The 20113-nt window shown below is 46.9% G+C and overlaps 1 protein-coding gene across 3 annotated transcripts in view; it reads right to left on the bottom strand.

The window, feature by feature from the left end:
* Positions 1–5842: 5842 nt before the first annotated feature.
* The window catches only part of SSPN (sarcospan), a 40040-nt gene continuing 25769 nt past the window's right edge, over positions 5843–20113 (bottom strand). For 2 of the 3 annotated variants that reach the window (XM_075759143.1, XM_075759133.1), the window contains 2 exons: positions 14662–14748; positions 5843–9306 (listed from right to left, as the gene is read on the bottom strand). In XM_075759143.1, the coding sequence (XP_075615258.1) occupies positions 8941–9306; positions 14662–14718 (423 nt within the window). In that variant the 5' untranslated portion in view covers positions 14719–14748 and the 3' untranslated portion in view covers positions 5843–8940. Of the gene's footprint in view, positions 9307–14661; positions 14749–14832; positions 14912–20113 lie in introns of those variants that run through there. The other variant, XM_075759149.1, reaches the window with a different exon arrangement.

The raw sequence follows: 20113 nt of genomic DNA, 5'->3' as shown, positions 1-20113 counted from the left end.
AGGTGGGTTTCCAACACCACAGAGAAATGTTTAAATCCTCCCCCCTTCCCCTCCCTCCGCTCCAGGAAACAAGCGCCTTATTTCATTCATTGGCTGGTTTGGTTATGGCAAGAATCCTGCCCATATTTTGGCTACTTGGATGTTTCCTGAGGACCAAGCAGCCCAGATAATGCTAGCTAAGAGCAGGGGAGCAAAAAGAGGGGGGAAAGGTGGGGTGAAGCCAAGTTGTTTAATCTCCTCTGCCCCAGTTTGTGCCACGTGTTTCCAGACAGGACTAAAGCCATGTATATTTTCTTCTCACGTTGCCTGCAATGTTTTTGAGGCTTGTGAAAAAGTGAGATGCTGAGTTCCTGCCATTCTTCTTCTCTTCCTCTTCAAATCACTTCGTGCACTGTGAAATTTGTCTGGGCAAAGAGATTTCATTTGAACTGGGTGCATTTCCCCTTGACTGCTTAAGTTCTCCTTCAGCTGCTTTATTTTTATTTTGTGTTATACCTGTTAGCTACAACCCCCATATTTTCACTTGTTTCCATGCGGATTTGACAGTGACGATATCAGTACATTTTTCCCTAAGCAAGTACTGTAAGAGCTAATTTATATCTAGCTCAGACCAATGTATTGAACTGCAACATATCTTTCCAAACACAGAGTGATTCCTATGCTCTGGGAAGTCAATGCGTTGACTTCCATCGGCTTTGGGTCAGGCCTGAGCTCTTGAATTGCTTCATATATATATTGCTGCCAATAGCGGGGCTGTACTATTTAAGATTGTCCAAAACAACCATGCTTTGGGTGAGACCCTGTGCGCAGACCATCATGTGAAGAGCTTTGTGATAACAGCTGACTGCATGTTTGCTTTCATATGACATTGCCTCTTATTTCCCTGAATATTTTTAGTCTTCAAGGCTGTTCCTTAATCAACCTACTTTCTTTAATAGCTAGTGTTGCCTCTAGTGTGATGTAGCAGGCCTAATGATGCTTTCTATTAAGCACTGGACGTATCAGCCCACAGCTAGGCACAAGTGAGAATTCATTTCCTACACGGGCTGATCCAAGGCCAGTGAGCTGAGCATGAAGTTTTTTGTCCTTTTCAGTGGCCTTGAATCAGGTCCTTACAGCCACTGAAAGAAAAAACACCATCAAATTCCAAACCAGCCACAATCAACAGCGTTCCTTTTAGTGGGAAAAACCTTACAGTAAGATATGCCATGCTCAGACAAAGACAAATCAAACAAACCTTTACTCCTCTTCTACTCTACCTACTTTTTTCTTCCTGAGGTGAGGATTTGCAGCCCCGAAGCCGTGCGGAGGTGAGGAGCGGAGCAAGCATGAGCTGGAGCAGAGGGCATTCCCGTGCTTGAGAGGGGAGGTGATGGAGGGGATGGACCCATGACAGGCTGCTTTAAAGAGTAGACAAGGCTTCAAAGCTGTTTGGAAATGTGGGATATTGCAATAAATTTGGGAGGAGGTGAGAGTAAAATGGAGTGTGTCACCAGGCTTGGTATTTTGACACACAGCTGCCCAGGTCAAGCCATGCCATGATTCAGGCCACTTTTGCACTTACACATAGTCATGTACCTACATAAAGCTGTGGCTTTCCCACCCACAACAGCTTTTGGTGTAGTTTTACATACGTCCATGCATAGACTTCATGTTATGTAGCGCCTCCCCATCTCCCTCTCTGCAAGGGTGCATGTGTATACATGCCAACATGGGCACACGTACGGCCATCCTGACAGAGCCTTGCCATCCATGCCTCAATGGCTGAGGGTTCACCCATGAGTCGGTATGGCTCGTTATTGTCTACAGACCCCTTCAAAACGGGCCAGTTTCCCTCGGAGACACGGGTCAGCCTTGATGTCCAGCAACCCCACGTGCTCCCGCGAGCCCCCCTTGCTTGGTGCGACACCTCCTCAGCCCAGCTGGGTTCCCGGTGGCTGCCCACAGGTCCTGAATTTTCCCTTATTCAGGTGAAATTTCCAGAGACTTTGGTGGCGGCAGAGCCTGACTGTGCAATAGCTGCACACACTGCTTCAGCTAATGAAATCCACTTGTCACCTATTAGCCTGCGTGATTTTCAAGCACTGGCTCTCTCTAATTTTTTGACAATTTGCTGTGAACAATAGCTTAATCAGTGACTGGAGCACGTTTGGAGGAGAACTCAGGAGAAGTCTCCTGAGCCAGTTTGCACGTCATGCCTCCCCTGCCCTGGCTGAGCAGGGGCTGCTTGCACGCAGCCCGCAGACCCGGTGCCTTTTTCAGGGCTGGTGGAGGATGCACAAGGAAAAGTCCCTGTTTCAGAAAATGGAGAAGCAAGGGAAACACTGAAACCGGGGTGGAGCGAGTGAGAAAAGTTTTATTAGAAATAAAGTGGAGATGCAACTCCTGTTAGTTCAGAAGTGCAGACTTTTGCAAGCCAAGATCCTAGCATTTCCTTTTGTACACAAGAAAAAATGCTGAATCTGAAACCAGTAGCCTGAACAGAATATATACGGATATATGAGTGCAGCTCGTAAACTATCTTTCCCCACCCCCCAGTCCAGTTAGGTCAAAAAATTTAATTCCTGTGGCCACAGCAAAGTTTATCAGCAAAAAGCCTGGCTGGCTGGGTCCCCATCTGATGCAGGGCTCTGGTATTTGGGAGACTGAGACCAGCAGGGAGGACCCCATACAAATACACTCTTTTTCACATTCCTGACCTAGTAAACACCTCGGATCATTAAAAACAAAAGAGTTTACAGTGCCTGATTTATGGTGGGTTATTTTCTGTACCGCTTTGCTGTTCCTCAGCACATTGGCAGGCTCGGGCAGTGAAACGGGACGGGAGGCTTTCGCTTTTCCATCAGCTCCCCTTGGTTCCCCCTCATGTGCATGCTACTCACCGACTCAGATTCACAAGGTGGAAGGGAAAGTGTAAATGTCTGCTTTCAATTATTTTCATTGCGGTTGTTCCCTAAATTATCCCACCAAATCCCTGGTGGCCAGTAGAGTCAGTATAAATGGGTAGCACCAGGGCTTGGTTGACTCGGGCACATTACGGATCTGGGCCACCGGCTGCCCCTGCCCTCCCTGTGCCAGCACTGCCAGTTTTGGGGCTGTCAAAATGGTCCCAAAAAAGACGTGATGGTGGCTTCCATGCCCCTCTGCATGCCTGCGGCTCCAGCTCAGCAGTGATGCTCCCAGGCAGCCCGATGGAGGACAGATCAGGTAAAGACTTCATCTCATCAGAGTTTTGGTGAAAGAGAAATCCCTCACTGAAGTAAGCTCCGGGCTGTTTAAAAACAGGGATCTCTTTACATGGCCACAGAGAGTGAAATGGAGTTAAAAACCTGCCTTGCTCAAATATCTCATTTCCAGAACAATCAGGACTCTTAACGCCGAGGGCTGCCTTATTCGGTGTCACTCTCTGTATCTCCCCTCACTTGAGGTCAGCCCAGTGCTTGTAATTCATAATACATCTGACTGAAGGTGAAGTGCGCATTCAAATCACCCTCTGCAGGTTATTCTCCCGGCTCAGTCTGGCTCTCGGACGCCTGTGCCAGGCAGGAATACCTGGGTGCACCTGGGTGAAGTGGGGGGTCATTTGTGAGCCTTGGTGTGTCCCCACTCCATGGTCTCTCTGCAGTCAGCTGCTGTAAGCGGGCCTTAATGGCCATGCTCTAATGTGAAGATGGCTTTGTGGACTGGGAAAGCAGTATGGTAACATAAAAGATGCATTGACCATATCTTCTTAAAAAAAAAAAAAAAAAAAAAAAAAAAAAAGAAATCCCAAACAAGTTTGAAGTTTAGATGAGTCTTTCAATTGTTTGCTTGGACAAAGGCATGGAAATCAGGTACCAAAACCAAAAGAAAAATGTACTCTTGTCTTTGTAGATGCAATTATCGTTAATAATATTTGACTACAGAGCCAGTTTAGCAGAGGATAAATGCTACTGATTGGTGAGCACAGGAGGCAGCAGGGGAGTAGAAAGCAAAAATCGCTGGGAGGGGGGGAAATGCAGAGACCTGAGACGAGCTAGCACCAAAATGCATCTTCTTGGAGCCCTTGCTACAGGTGCTACAGTTCGTGCGCTGTCACCTAAAGATGAGCTCAGGAAGACGTTTTCGGCGGAGGGTACAGCACTGCCTGACGTGACACTGCAGAGGGCTTCCATACACCTCAGAAAAACTCATCCCTGCCTCAGGATTTATGTTACAGGCCAACAGCAGGAGAGACCCTCGACTCCAGCCGAGCCGCAGCACGGAGCCGCACACAGCGTGCGAGCCCCGGTCCCGCTGCTGGCCATGCCGCCTGGTGCCTTAAGGAGGCTTCGAGCTTCGCGCTCGGGACTGAGCTGCTGTTGTTCCTCTGCACCTCCCTTGAATCCCCCTAAGCCAACACCCTTCGCTAAGACCGAAAAACATTTTCCAGACGCAAGCATGTGTACGTGTGTGGGTGGGTGGGGTGCAGGGGACTATGAAAATTTCAAGGGGAGGTATGACATCCTGGCTTTCTAAATATAGAGGACCTGAACTGCGGCTTCTCTCACACGCTAGCGGCGTGCTTTCTGTTTCGAAAGGCCCCCAAAGCAAGTATCGCGCTGGCTGGCAGCGTGAAAAAAATAAAAGGGGGGAGAGGAAAAAAAAAAATAGTCCTGTGAGTTGATAACAGTTTCCAGCGCTCTTGCGCAGGGCTGTTTTTTAGGCGAAGCTCCAAGCGGTGCCCACGCAGGGCCGGGCGGGCAGATGGCCGTCACGTGAAGGCAGTGGCGGGAGGAGTGGGCCGGTGGCAGGCCAGGCGCTTCCCCTTCACCCACCGGCCCCGGCCCTTCCAGCGGCGGCAGGGGAGGGAGAGAGGCACAAAGTGCAGTCCCTCCTCGGGAGTGGGTGCCACTTCAGCGCCTGGCTGGGTTGAGAATGTGACATTTTGGCTCCATGTAAGGCACCGTGTCTCGGTTCCCTTTTTGTTGCCGTTATTGTCGCTCTGGTATTTGCATAGCACAACATCAAAATGCCTCAGAGCCAGAGGAAAGTGGTAGCTGCTGCTTCTCCTTTTAAAAAACAAGCAGTTATCCATGCAACACCATCACTGTCTGTGTGTGCTCGGGGTGGGGGAGCAGTCGTGTCACCGGGGGGTTACAGCCTTTGGAAAAGTTTTGCAGAACTGAATTTAATCGAGACTGATGATCTTTAAGCCAAGCTATAAAATCCGGCACGGAGTTATATCCCAGTAATAGACCCTATTAGAGGGTCTAGCACAGTCTATAGAAAGGATCTCCTCTCTATTAAATTCTCTAGGGCTTGAGTTCTCATTTACACAAAGGGCCCTTTTAGCTGTGTAAAATGGCCATAAAGTAGGTGTAAAAATGATTGATGCCGTCTTTACAACTTACACTGTGAAAACAGTGTAAAGTGGCCAGGGTGCAAATGAGAATCACACCTGGGTTTGTGAGAGTAAATTACATCGAGCCCTTTGCAATTTCTCTGTGTCCATAGCGGTTTAATCCTACCCCTTTCTGCGGAATTCACTCAGAGAATAAATTTCCAGGACATTAAAAAAAAAAATGTTCTTTTCTTCAACACCTCTGTCCTTTTGGAGCCTTTTAGTCCCAGGCTTTCTCCCAGTGCAGTCTGTGTGGACTCTGACACTGGGAAAAGGCTGGGAGCTGTCTGAATATGCTCTGGTAGGTGAAAATCCTTTAATTAGTACTTTCTGAAATTCTTGATCCGAGCAAGACACATGTAAAACCACATCCAGGGGGAAACCGGTTCCAAAGGCTACCCCGTCCGTTTCCCCATCTCTCCTGTTTTGATTTTACGCTCTTGAGATATATAAACAGGAAATACAGAAGTTAGTCTTCACTAGATCAAAATGCCCTGTATTTATTCATTAAGCATTAAAACACCAACAGAATAGATGATGAATATTGCTTTCTTCCAGAGAAAAAGGTTAAGCTGTAATGCGCTGATTAGTGAACCAGACTCGGCGGCTCGAAGCGGAGGGTGTGCTGTTATGGAGATGCACGGCTTGCTAAGAGGAGCAGGCTCTCTTATCCAGATCTCCCTTCTTGTCCCTGTCGCGGTGCTGAAGGCATTTGCAGCAACCCTGTGATCATCACCGCCACTTCCTTCATCCTCTAGAAGAGTCCCAGCAATTTTAAGCCCGGGGATGAGTACGTAGAGGCCAGGTGATGTGAGCCCAGCCCCATCTAACAGGGGTGGCCTCTGGGAGCCCCAGTGCCTGGGAGGTGACGGGAGACAGGCAATGAAAACATGTGGGTGAGCCAGAGGTCAAAGGATTAAGGAGACAAAAGCCTGGCTCTGCTGGAAACGCCGCTTGGCCGGGGCCAGCCGGCCCTCTCCTGCACCCGCTCACTGCCACCAGCCCGCACGCAGCGCAGCCCGAGCTAAAGCGCTGCAGACCAAGTTATCTTCTGAACAGCAAGGACAGGTGGGAAAGGGCAGGGTGGGAAGCGTGCCCTGCTCTGCCCGCACAGCCTGCCTCTTGCTTCGCCAGCCGTTGGGGCGCAGTGCCTGGCAGCAAGGGTGGGAGGAGGCCCCAAAGCTCAGCTGTCGTTCAACCTCCTCTAGTCCCTCTCTCGCTTCTTGTTATCTTCTTTGCAGAGAGGAGAGCCTGCATTTTTGGCCGGAGGGAGGAGTGGCGCAGCAAGGGTTGCGCAGGTGGGAGGAAGGTATATCCTCTGCCCTACACTTTGTCAGCGAGCACAGCTGGGGTCGTGCGAGGGATGGAGGGCAAACCAACGTCTGAGTGTCGGCATCGGGTGAGAGGCACCCCTACGTATCCATCTTGTACAGGAGGCTGGCCAGGGCACGGGTCCATGAGCGCTGCTTGCAGTGTGCCCTGCCGGAGTTGGGGGAGACGGGCTGGTTCCTGCCACCAGAAGGACAGCCCCGCCGATGCCGGCAGCCAGGTCTTACATCGCCAGTCTGCCCGCGCACTCCGCCGCTGTCTCAACTTGCCCTGAGCATGCCTGGGAGCCAGGCTTAGGACTTCGGGTGGGTGGCAACACATAGGCAAGCGAACAGGCACTCTTGCAAATGTGCCCTGCAGCCACACTTACTAGTGACTGTTATTTTTAGGTGCATAAAAAAGGCCATTTGGAAGCTGGTCTCAAAAACCTTCATTTTCTGAAGCTCCTCGCTTTGCAGCTTGGCAGAGAGGACCTTGGTGACGCTACGTCTACTCTAGAAGCACTTTCCATGACAAAAACTTGAGCACGTACACCAAGCAGTGCTCTAGGTGGACCACAGGAGACCTAACTATGCTGTGGTCTTTTGACTCTGGAGGTATGCTGGTCTAGCCCTGGGATGGCGTGTGATCACCATATGGGAGATAGTTTTTGGGTAAGATTGGAGCTACTTAGACAACTAGTTTTTTGACAGACTGGGTTTTTGACTCCCTGGTGGATATTTTTGCTGCAGAAAAATAAAGTTTTTGCTCCTTTGAAACCTTATAGAAGTTTTATTTGCTTCCTCCTTGCTAACGACTGTGACACAGTTTTTTCTGGCATGTGATTGCTCCACCCCACCTCAGAAACACCCTTGCTCTGGCAGGGATCGGGAAATCCCTAGTCATGGCAGGGTGTGAGCACCAGCTGCCTTGCCCTTGCACAGCTATCTGCAGGCAGTGCAAAATGCTGCCGACTCAGACTTGCTCCTACATTTAGAAGTCCACGCGGTGCAAGTGGAAATGACAGTTCAAGGGACAAAGTGACAAACTTGGCTTGATACAAGGCTTGGTATAAGGCTAATAAGATATAAAGCACTTCTAGGGCCACATTTTCGGGGTGAAAAAGCGCTGTTTGAATGTGGTTTGTTATTTTATGCTGCTTATTAAGAAATCGTTATTCTCTTGCCCTCATTATTATAAACGATGTCTTCAGGAGACTGGCAGTCTCTTCTTGCTTCCCTCCCTCCACCCCATTTTAAAAACATTCATTGTTGCATGGATATATCTTTCAGGGCTGTTGGCCCAACTCCACTGCTGGTGTGTAAGGCTGATTGTCTTCAGAGGAGTTACACCAAAAATGCATTTGGCCTTTTGTGCTTGGAGTATAATTGGTGGAACTGGCTAGACGCCGGGCTTGGGAGCCTGAAATTACAGCAATGTCAACATAGTTTTCAATGTGACTAGTGATTTAGGGTCTTCCACTTTAGGAGCGCAACTCGAGGTTTCTTAAATTGATCTTTTCTCACAATGTGGCGAGCGCTCATACTTCAGAAATCTGTCTGGGGTCTCAAGCAGGGCCCACCGAATCACCATTTGTCAACCCTCTCACGTTGTTGTTTATTAGTAATGGGACTATGTCATTAGTTACTCAGAAAAGTCTTATGTATATTTTTTATGGCAGTTGTCAATATATTCACTTTGCTGTTGGTCTCAGCCTGCATTTGAAGAGGTCTTGACCTCCCTTATTACTTTTCCATATGGTAAATCCCCATCAGGTTAGCGTGGATTATACCCAGAGCATCTGAGAGACAATATATTCCCTAAACATGATCAGCATAATTATAATTAAGCAGTTTGGACCAGATCCTTATCTGTTAGAAGTCGGTATAGCTTCTCTGAAGGCAAGAACAGGTATCTACCAGCAAGGGAAATGGACCCTACTTCTTAACTGCTGTAGCCCTGCAGATGAGTTCCCAATTATTTTTTTTAAGCTCTCATTTTGTCTATGGCTATTAAAGATCCTCTTTGGTGAGTATTTGTACGGCTGCATCTTTAGGACTTTGTGACCTCTAGGTAGTCTCACAAGGGACCTTTTGCAAGAGCAGCCGTATGAAATGCTCTTAAAATGATTGAAAAAGATATTCATTAAAACTGTGTGAACGTTTTTCCTTGTCAAAAACCTTATAAACACTCATCCACCCGTGGTGTCTGTGGTGGCAGTGTGCTGACATTTTCCATTCCCAGGCTACAAACCCCCGCCAGCCCAGACCCTATACTTTCTGTTGCTGGCCTTCAGTAGCGGTTAAAGGGTAGAACCGAACGCCCACGTAAAAGACCTGGTATCTGTGTTTCCACATCACGAAGCATGCCGACAGACACACCAGGGCCGCGATCAGATTGAGAACCATCTGCAGAAGTAAGTACAGGTTGAGCATACTGGTGAGGCTGCCGCAGTCGGCTGCGTCCTGGTAGACGAAGGTCCTACCGAGGGGGTCTGCGGTGTCCAGCTTGCACTGGCAGGACTCGAGGATGGTATCGCAGGTAAATTTTGTCATCTGCAAATAATGGTGTGCAGCAAAAGCCACTGCCAAAACACAGGCAACCAGACCCAGGGCACTCAGGAGAAAATACATCAGCTGAAAGAAAGAGAAAAAAAAAAAAAAAAGAAAAAAAAAGCATAAAACCACTCTTTTTCCAGCTACACAGAGAATGAGGAACACAAGAATGAATGCATGCACATGTACTTCACAGGGAACACGTGCATTCAATGGACTATCTGGACATTGTGTTCTTGGAAAATTGCAAGACAGCTATAACTTCTGGGTGATGCCAAATTCAGCAGGTCATCTCAAGAACTCGTAATTCTGCTTTGCATATTTTACGTGAGTATTGCCTTGCGATTTTGAGACCTAATGAGACCACCAAGAAATCTGTGTCTCTATACAGCCAGAAGCTTTATAGAGAGGCAGGGAGGGTCTTCCTCTACCGTTGTACCTGCATTGGCTGCACTTTCCTTGAAGCAGAGCTGAGCAGACTGAGGCTTGGGCTGACATATTATCCCAGGCCGTGCCGAGAAGTAGGTGTTTTTGAAACTTTTCTCATGTGTTATTCCCAGCTTTTGGTTTGCATGCCCAAACAAATCTGATTTATACTTGCAAATCAGGCAACGAGGTGGCTGATCTCCTACTTGTGGCCCTGTGAATGCAGCCAGCCTGCTTGCTTCCCAGGTCCTACTGTGGAGCAGGAATGCAAATCTCCACGAGAAGGTGCGTGTTGTCCTCAATCCCTTTCCAAAACTTGCCCCATAATTGTGAAGGAGAAGTCTTTCCAAGGCATGAAAAAGCGGTGAGCGCCTTTCATTTCCCAGTGCTGCCCCTGCTATGGCGTGAGAAGCACGAGGGTCTGTTTGTCAGGCCCCCCCCCCTACTTCTTACACCAGTGGCAGCTTTAAAATAGAGTGGCTGTTATCAAGGGTAGCGATGCAGAGACCACCCCCAGAAACGCATGGAAACCAGCAGCAATTCAGAGCCTTTGTCACTCCGGGTTGCACCTGAGACCTTTGGATACCAGAGCATATGGACTTCCCTTGCTTTTGATAGCTGGAACTGGCACTTGCTGTGCTGCATACAAAATATGTGTGAATGTATATTAAAATGATTTCTGTGTTTAGCCAAAATAGCATTTTTGGTTCTGTTCAGCACTGTAAAAACATTTATTTTTCTTGGCGTCTTATCTGTCAGACACATGGCATGGTTGGGAATCTGTTATTTTAAACAGCAGCTTCTCTCCTTCTCTGTCTCTCTCTTAACCTCAATACTGCAAGCAAACTATCAATATAAAAGCATTTTTTATGACCTTGAAACGCCAAGTATGTATGTCTTGATAAAATTCACACTCCTGGTATATTTGTCTTATATCTACAGTGTGAATCAATCTTCCTATTCTGTTGCCAGCTTGAAAAAAAAATATTTGGGCTTATTGTAGATCTTAAAGCACTATATACATTTTCTCCCCCATATCACCAAATTCTTACAGAAAGATCTTTGTTTCCAAGACTTGGCTACTGTTAAATTTAATGACTTCCCCTGCAGTCTTAAACCAAGGGCAGCTTCAAAATGAGGGTGGCTCTGATTAAATGCAATTACTTTACCCCTGCAGCTTTCAAGGTAAAGGTCCGTGGGAAAGGTGAAGTTGGAAAATGGGAACACCTCCTCGTATAAAGCACATAGAAGGGAGCACTGTTGACTGATGGACCCCCTCCAAACAACGATGTGGTAATTCGTAGGCCTGTGGCATTACTTTAAAAGATGGTGCAAGTGTGTTTGAGGGGGAAAATGGACAAACATTGATGACCCTCTTCTCTGAGGGACCAAAGTTGTTCTGCAATGTAGAAGTCCTAGCAGACTGGCTGGAAGTCCCTGGATTCAAACCAGCAGGAGACAGAATCAGGCCTCCCTAATAAATGAGATATTAAGCCAAGACTACACAGTGTGCCTGATTCTCCCTGGCAGGTATTTTATTTAGCTACCAATTTCTATCCAAAGTCAGGACAAAATAGCATCAAATCCAACTACTACACTCCAGGTACAGCAAGCAAGAATTTGCCTGTTGTCTACCTAAAGGGAAGGAAATCTTGTAATCCCTTCAAAACGCACCACACACACGGGCAGCTCATACAGCAATCCTCAGAGGCGAGCAGAGATGCGTGGGGACATAGGGCAATTTCCAAATAGCTTATTATTCTCACAAGATGTTTGCAGAGGAATCTCTCCGTGAGCTGCTGAAAATGAACACATTTCCAAATATCAAAGGTGAGGCAAATGCAAATACTGCCTGGGAGGGAGCACAAGACGGAGAGTGCTGAGATCCCATCAGCAGATTAATCACATGCCAGACCTGGAGGTAACTTCAACGTCGCAAATACAACGACGTAGTGAGCTCTGCCCAGGAACCAGAACTTGCCACTGGAAAACTGTTTTTTAACAGCCTCGGAGAGATAGGCACTGTGATTGCTGTTTAAATAGAAGGAGAAAAGGGAAGCGGGGAGAGACAGCATACGAGGTCAGAGCATGGCAGCTCATCCTCCTTCGGGTTCCTCATTTGAGGAAGAAACATTTTAGCAATATTTAGTGGCAATAGTTTTGCTCCGTGCCAAAAAGAAAATAAAAACCCTAATATGGATCGAGTTCCTCACGGAAAAAGCTTCTCATAGTTACCAGAGGTGAAACCAGAAGGGTTTGCAGACGTGGATCCAGAGGACCCCCTTTGAAGGTGGTGGTGGCTCAGGCATGAGCTCGTGCAGGGAACAGGAACTGCGATGTGTGTCACGGTGTGGGCTGCTGGGGCTGGGTGGGCAGGAGTAGAGGGTGTCACGCTTCCACGAGACATGCCATGATGGGGACCACAGTGAGTGATCTGTCAAATTTTAGCAGATAGCCCAGGAAGTCCATAGGAGATCTCAAAATTTTCCTATGTGGGGTTTTTTGGGGGGTTTTTTTGGTTTGTTTGTTGTTTTTTTTTTTTTGCTAAGGGAGAGGATCTCCTCTTTTAAATACACACGTAACAGCTGGGCACCCTGCTTTGCCCTACTGCAGAGCACACTTCCCGCAGACGCAGAGATGGGGCAGGGGCAGAAATTCAACCTGGGACTCATCATTGTCCCCCTGAAGAGCAAAGCCACCCTCCCTTTGGGTGGTGGTCCCCCTTTCTCACGGACACACGGGGTGCTGCGGATACCTGCGGTACTCAGGAAGGGACTTCTGCCGAAAGCAGTTCTAACACCTCCTTTTACAGCAGGATCCAGGGCTCAGGCAAGCGTGAAATGAAAGAAGCAGCTGTTTGAGAGGGAGGAAGGCAGAGGGGACTGCACGGGTCTCCTCCCACTTACCACCGCAAGGGAGTCACAGGCAGTGGTCATAGGGTCACATGGGGACTCCACTAAAATCCCCCAGGCCTGTCTGTGTGTGGTCCTCCTCCCAAAGTGACCCTTGGGCTATGCAAGAGATCCCAGGGTGCTTACTGCACTCCAGGGAAGCCCGGCCAACGTTTTCTTGTAGGACGATGCCTGGCAGCCTCGGTGGGCACCAGCCACCAGCGTGAGGGCAAGGCCTGGGCTGGGGACCAAGTCCCCGGGGGAACAGTTGGGGCAGATAGGGCTGAGCCCAACCGCTGCTCTGGACAAAGCACCAGGGCCCGGAGGAGGAGAGAATGACCCAATTTGCTCGGCTTTGTCTCATGACTGTAATTTTGCATCCTCAACCTTGCCGCAGAATAGCTAATGTTCATTTTTTTTTTTGTTCAGAGACAGACTTTAACTGACATTTGAAGATCTGAGAAGTGATACTGGAGATTTAGATGAGTCCTGTGTGATCAAAGCCCTGGAGGAGACTCTTAGCTCCTACTTTGTTTAAAATAGGTACGTGGTACTGGAGAGGTGAACAGCCTGGGAATGATCGAGTTTTGTGGCATGCTGCAATAGGAGATGCTGGGAAGGTGGATTCTGGGGAGGAGGGTACTTTGGGTAGTACCCTCCATGGGCAATTGATTGAACCAGAAGTCTTTCAAGGGAGACTGTAGCCAGGTGATGAGGAATAACCCATTTTACATCTCTTGGGGAGCACTTTAAAAATGTTTATTTTCTTGCAGGAGCGACGGGTCACGCTCCTCACTGCCAAGGTGGGTGGTATCGCTAAGGGTGGCAGAGACATCTGAGCTGCCCAGCCCGACATGCCGTTCCCACCACGAGGGATGACTCCCTTCCTGCTTGGACGCCAAGTTCAATTTAATGCTGCAGGGCAAGCAATAAAAAGCCTGGCGTGGCAGCTCCCGCCCAGCCCAGCAGTTCCCCAGGCAGCCCTAATGCTTACTTGCGGGTGTAAAGGTGACGGGGCGAGAATGTAAAGGCAATCAAAGGGCAGAAACAATTGTTCTTCTTCTCCCTTTCTTTATGTAAGTACGGAAGAAGTTTGAGAGAGGCACAAAAGACACACCGGGGTCTAATTTCTAAGGGAGGATGAATGCCAGGTTTCAAAAAGCCGCTCCTTGCATTTGATTCCCTTCTGCCTTTCTCAGTTAATAATCACTGTTATTTTGTGTTGCTTGTGTCGGTATTTTGCTTGGTTATTATGTGTCTGCAAAATATTAAGAGCCCCAAAAATTACAATAATAAGGAAAAACAGCCTAGAAAAATGGTGTTAAAACTGTCGCATCTGGAACAAGTGTTCTCAGCCTTTCTTTTCTTGTCGCTTACCAGTGTAAACGAAGCAGTTTTGGGGACCGAGGCAGGGCATGGTGCACGGTTTCTGCACCTCTCTTGCAATGCTCATATGAGAATTTGCTTCATGGATGACTGCTTCTCCCCACGGTTTGCTAATGCTTTCCCATGTTCGCTAATGCCCGACCCTGGCACAAGGCCCGGTGTGCTGAGCCTCCGCTGAGGGTGCTCAGGTACGGCCTCCCCTTCCCCAACCGTGAAGCCAGGCAGGTGGAGATTTCCAGCCACACTTCTTAATTTGCCTGTGCCCGTGCAGTTTCATATTTTACGGTGAGGAGCAAAACTGCTGGGAAGATGCTGAGATGCTTCTTAGATCACATTAAAAATTAGAACTTGATTTAAGTGGAACCCATTTTATGCCACCCTACTTCTTACCCAGCTCTCTGTGAATGTCTCTACATAATCAGTAACCTCCAATCTTTCACTGAACATTTCCCAAATTATTCCAGATTTGGTCATCTGAATCTCTTTGATATTCTTAAAGCATGGCAAATAAAAAGGTATCATGCTCTGTTTTCAAATATTTGTTATTAGAGTTTCCCCTTTATAGGCTACAGTTTCTTCCTTAGCTGCCTGGAAAACAGCAGAAAACCATTCTTGCATTTCAGGTGCATTTTCACTTCTTTTCGTGTGGTCTTAAAAATATCCCCAGTATCAACTTTTCTGATTGCATTTAACGACATGAGAGGAAAAAGAAATTTTTAAAAAGTCAAGGTACCTTTACTGTGAACTGCACGCACGTCTTCTCATCAGGTTGATACGAAATACAAAGCATAACAAACCCCACTAAGGACACCACACAGACCTGCAAGGGAAGAGATTTAAAATGTGTCAAAGTTAAAAAAAAAAACCAACACAAAAATAACACGCTCTTCTGTGTTAGCAGGACCTCCAGGAGCGGTGCATAAGGCAAGTCATTTGAGTAGGGGCTACAGCCATGCGTGTAGGAGCCTCCTATGTGTGGATGCGCTTGTGAAGAGGGAAGAGTTTTAACCTTCACTTTACAGACAGGAGGCTCAAAAAACTTACTCAGAGGGACTTTTTGAATCAGACACAGCCCAGCAATAGCCTCCAGGAGGTGTATCTAGTTTTTGTCCACGTAACTATCAAAAAGGAGCAGAAGGCTACAAAGTTGGGCTCGCAAGCCCCAAAAGCACCATCCGGTGTATGACTGGATGCTGACAGCGTTTTTATGTCGCCGGTACAGGTTGTAAACAGTAACCACAGCTGCTGCTGGATAAGGAGCAACACACATTATAGCAGAGGCTTTCAGCCTCTCCTAGAGTGGACACTTTACCAAAGAAGACATCTCCCCTGCAATCTGAGACTGCATTTTAGCCCTGCAGCAGTAATTGCTGATGGTTAACAGTAATGGAAAAGTATTTATGCACTTTATTATTCATTTAGCTGTCCTTATTATTAATTCTGAAGATTGAGATTTATTTGCAGGAGCAGATATTCACTGGTAAGCATTTTCCAGCCACGTAAGGAGGGAAGATCCTGCTCTGAGGAGCTAGTCCAATAAATATGATTTCCTTTTTCAAGCAGTATTTTCTGGGTCCCCCTCATGGGTGCTAAGCACTTCCTCTCCCATGTTTATGGAGGACCAGTGAGCAGACCTCACAGGAGGACACAGGAGCCACAGTTCTGCAACTGAACTACTGCTTTTTGGCAGCTTCCCCCTGCCCTGACGCCTGGACAAGAGGAGCCGGGTCCCCAGGTGCCGCTGGGGTATCACGGCACGTGGGGAGCCCTGACTGCGCCCGCAGAGGGAGAGGGCGTTGTTGGTGGCTGGAGCTACGCTCAGAGGAATCCATGCGTGTTTGGATTGCCTTGGAAAAACAGGCAAGTTGATGGCATGCACACATTTTTAAATGCCACTTCTTATCACACCTTTAAAAAAAAAAGGTCCAGGTATGATGAGCTTCAGTGGGGACCTCAGCCGAGATCAGCCAGCATGCTTTCAGAGGTGCTAAGGCTTGTCTTCACGTGAGGCTGGGAGCGAGCCTTAGCTAGGAGCATCCTGATTGTAAATGATCGCTATTAAATTCCCAGTGACCACAGCAAGAATCTGGGCTGGGTTTTTTCCCCCCTTCATTTTACTTTGGGGGTTTTGAAGGCTTCTCATTAATTTGAGGCTTTCTGCTCTCCCAGAGCAGTGGGATTTGCCTTCTCAGGTCAGACTCGGGTGCGAGTTGCCTTTGCTCAGGGGTGGGACAACGCCACGGAGATGCCTTCAGGAGCGCAGGGCTCCTTCATTGCCCCGTCCCCGCCTGCTCTCTGCACGCTACGGCAGTGCCGTTCACATCCAGATTTCCAGCTCCATGGGGAACTGCTTGACCCGCAGTGAAAAATGCCAAACTGTCCTTTTAGGCAGCAATGGTTAAACACATTTCTTTTATGATCTGACAAATAAAATACCAAACTTTTCTTTATATCTGCATTGTTGGTGTAAGGCACTAGACAGCAGCCCTGTAAAGGAAGAGTGCCTCTTGACACACGGGTAAGCATGTCCCTCAAGAACCTGTGTGATTAATAACACTTTTTCCCATAAAATTTTATTTCATGTCATTTCAGTAAGACATGAATAGGAAGTATTGCCTGAGAACATTTCTAAAGAAAGCGTCAGTATTATTTACTCCTTTCCATGTCATGTGTATTTATATTCTGGTCCTATGACTTACACATGGCCTCCAATTTATTTGTTTTCTTCTTTTTATTGTTGACAGCCATAGCTGACAGGGTTGTTGGGGGAAAAAACAACCTTTCTTGTCAAAGGTCCTTCTGTGCTGGGGTTTTTTTGCCCTATAGTGCTTCAACCATGTTTTATTTCTCAGGATTAATCGCCTATGTCCTTGGTCCCTTGCACTGTATATTAATCTTTTAATTCAATTAACATGCCCATAAAACTTAAATCTTAAGGAGATCATATCTCTAGTCATATCCAAATGATAAACTCCCCCAGTGGCAGTAGTGACTGAAGGAAAGAACTTGCAGTGAGAACTAAAAAAAAAAAAAGCTTAAATACACTCGCTTAATGTTACGTCCCCAAATTCATGTGAAATCAAAGGGGCTGCTCACATCAAGGCTAGACCTAAGTATTTTCAGGATCTGGTGCTGAAGGATCTTGTTATGAGCAATAAATCAAATTTGCTTTGCTTCAGCTACACTAGCGGGCATTTACACTCACATGAACCGAGGGCCAGATTTGCCTTCCAGGTTACTCCCGTGAGACATCATGGGACTGTGCCCGCTCTCCCAGTCCCGCTCCCATTTTCCCACAGCAAGCCGACAGAGCTGCATTCATTTCCGAGGGCACAGCCAGACACCAATGGTGGAACTTTCCCTCTACCATCAAGTACCTCGTACAACTTCTGCAAAAACCCTGCCAGCTTTCAATGCGGCAGGATCAGACCTCCCTCTTCAGAAAGCTTCCCATGCAAAAGACTATCGTTTATAAGGATTTCCATTCCTGCACGTGCTTTCTAAAGTTCCTCTGGGATTTAAATAATATACTCAGGGATACTTGAAGAGGCACATTTGTAGAGAGGTATTTATAAAAGATTACACTGGGTCGGGATTCTGGCAAGTCTTGGCCAGGATATTTCAGCAGGCTTAAGTATTTCGTTTATAACAATATACCAACTTTTTCTATTTTTTTTTTTTTCAGATCAGAGATGTGTATTTTTGTAAGTGATGGTAAAAAAATAATGTTGCTGAGAATTATGACCCATATATGTTTTACATTTTGGTTCTTTAAATTCACTTGTTGGAGCAAACTGAAGCAGGGAACATTTATACAGAAAATAGCTTTATGCTTCTATTTTATATGCTATTAATAGATCAGTTTTGAATTATACCTGTGAAGTGTAATAGAATAACTATAAAAATCCTCTGGTAAATATTCGTTAGGACCCGCTAAGTGACTAAGACAGCTGCATTACAGCAGGCACATTATAGATGCTGTTGATGCTGATTGCTAAGTCGCATTAGGCAATCCTGCGTCCTAGTACTTCAATAGCCATTGCAATATCCCAGCGTGAAGCGTACATTTCCTATGCCTTATTGACTAAGCACACAACATAAAATGCAATTGAACTTGCTTTAGCACTTGCTTGCCACCAATCGATATGCATTTGTTACACAAATAAAATAGATTCTCTACGAGCTGCAGAATAGCAGTTAATTAGATCAGCTCTTGTAACTGTTATCTGGAAATCTAGAAATATGCATTTCTATGCTGAGTAAATTTCAACTCAAGTTTATTTCAAGATCCTATATTTCAAAATTTTCCACATGGACTAACACACCCTTTGCTGAATAGGTAGTGACATGAAAGGTTATCCAAGGGAAGAATTTAAATTTAGAAAAGTACTGTCTAGAAAAAGACCCGAATGCGATACAGATGTATTTAGGAAGGGTACAGATTTAATTTTAGTTAAGGCATACCCTGTGAAATCCCCCAGTTCACAATCCAGGGAAAACAGCAGTTTACTAGAGTTGGCTGAAAAACTTCAAAGTTTCAATACTATTTGCTCTAGAAAAGTTTCAATACTATTTCTTTTTAGTGGGAAGTTCCTTCCATTGGGCAGGAACATCTCAGGGCTGAAAAGTGACTTAAGAATTATTTTTTTTTTTTAAACCACAATTAAAATAGGAGTAGACATTTTCTGGGTTGCACCCACCCCAAAGAGGGCTAGACCCTGTTGTTGTGAGAACTGAATTAAGATCCTATAGATTTCAGCAGGAACGGGACCCAATCCCAGCGGCATTTAGGAGTGGGTCCCAGTTGATTTGCTCGGGAGGATCCCTGCACTCAGGGAGATCTAGCACGCGGTCCTTGGCTCTTCTGGACTTTGGCGAAGCACCTGTCCCTGTCCGCGCACGCAGGCTGGCACAGCCGGGTGCTTCTCACAGCTTGGAGCCTCACGCCCTGCTGCAAAATAGATGGTTCCACAGTGAGACTGCAACCGTACCGCAACGCGCGTTTGGCTCTCGCAAGGAGCGTGCCTTTACATATCTTGTTGATCATCTTAAAACCAGAACTCAAGCAGTAAAGAAGATCGCTCTCAAGCTTTGTGTACCCCAAATCCCTCACCACCAGCTTTACTTTAGCCGTTCTCACCGTGCAGAAGAGCTCCAGCTGCCACCGAAGCCCAGCACAGTGCCGGCACCCTCCTGCACTAGCCAACCCTGTCCCTCCCACTAAACTTACTACACTTCTGAAAAGTGTCACGGGTGAGAAAAACAGGCTCGGGAACAAACACAGGTGGCAACGCAGAAGGGTGTTTGGACAAAGCCACCAGACATTGCCGCCCAGCGAGGATCACGAGGCTCGGGGCACGGGAGCCGCTCTCCCCGTCCTCACCTCCCTGCGGCTCGCTCGTGTCTGGTCCTGCAAGGACTAAGCACAAAGTGTACGAGTGGCACAAGGACACCCCGTGGTAGTGATGAAGATGGCTATGCAATGTACGGAATCAGGGGAAATATGAATGCGTAGGGCACAAATTTCCTCTGTGGTTTGCATTCATTATCTTTGCACACTGACATATTAATGTGGTTTGCTTTGTTTCAACAGATTTCAAAACCACAGATTGCTCTAATCTGTCTGCGTCTCTCCCTTGTATATTTGTGAAACTGGTTTTTCTTTTGTTATTGCTACAATTTTAGCCCAAGTGTTGCTATAGAATAGGTAGTTTTCTCCAGCAAAGCACTTCCTACCCAGAGCATCTTGGAAACCCTGGCACATGAGGCTGGTAAGGCAGGAGAGTTGGAAACATCCACCAAGACATGAAGGAAGGAGGCAAAAACCTAGTTCAAAGGAACATCTTGGGTATACGCCACACCACAAGACAAATGCTGCAAACACAATGGCATAGTATAGCTCATTGCTCTTTGCATGGAAGCTTGTTAGCAAGAACAACCTTTAGGGGTAGAAAGCAAACACATTGAAGGACAATACCTCTCAGATATAGGCAGTGCAATGCCACATGCCATTGCTGAGACCCACAGGTGGACTCTTCCTTTTTAATAAGAATGTAAACTCTCAAACTTCAGGGGAAAAATTGCTATTAACAGAATTAGGAAGAAATTTCCATTATGGACAAGTTATTTTGTAGTTGCTCACTTCAAGGCACTATGGAACTTTCTGTTTGTAGAGACAAGGGTAA

The sequence above is a fragment of the Balearica regulorum genome, chromosome 1 (genome assembly GCF_011004875.1).
Source record: "Balearica regulorum gibbericeps isolate bBalReg1 chromosome 1, bBalReg1.pri, whole genome shotgun sequence".
NCBI lineage: Eukaryota > Metazoa > Chordata > Aves > Gruiformes > Gruidae > Balearica > Balearica regulorum.
The sequence above is the reverse complement of the archived record's forward strand: the minus strand, read 5'-3'. Positions and strand labels throughout refer to the sequence as shown.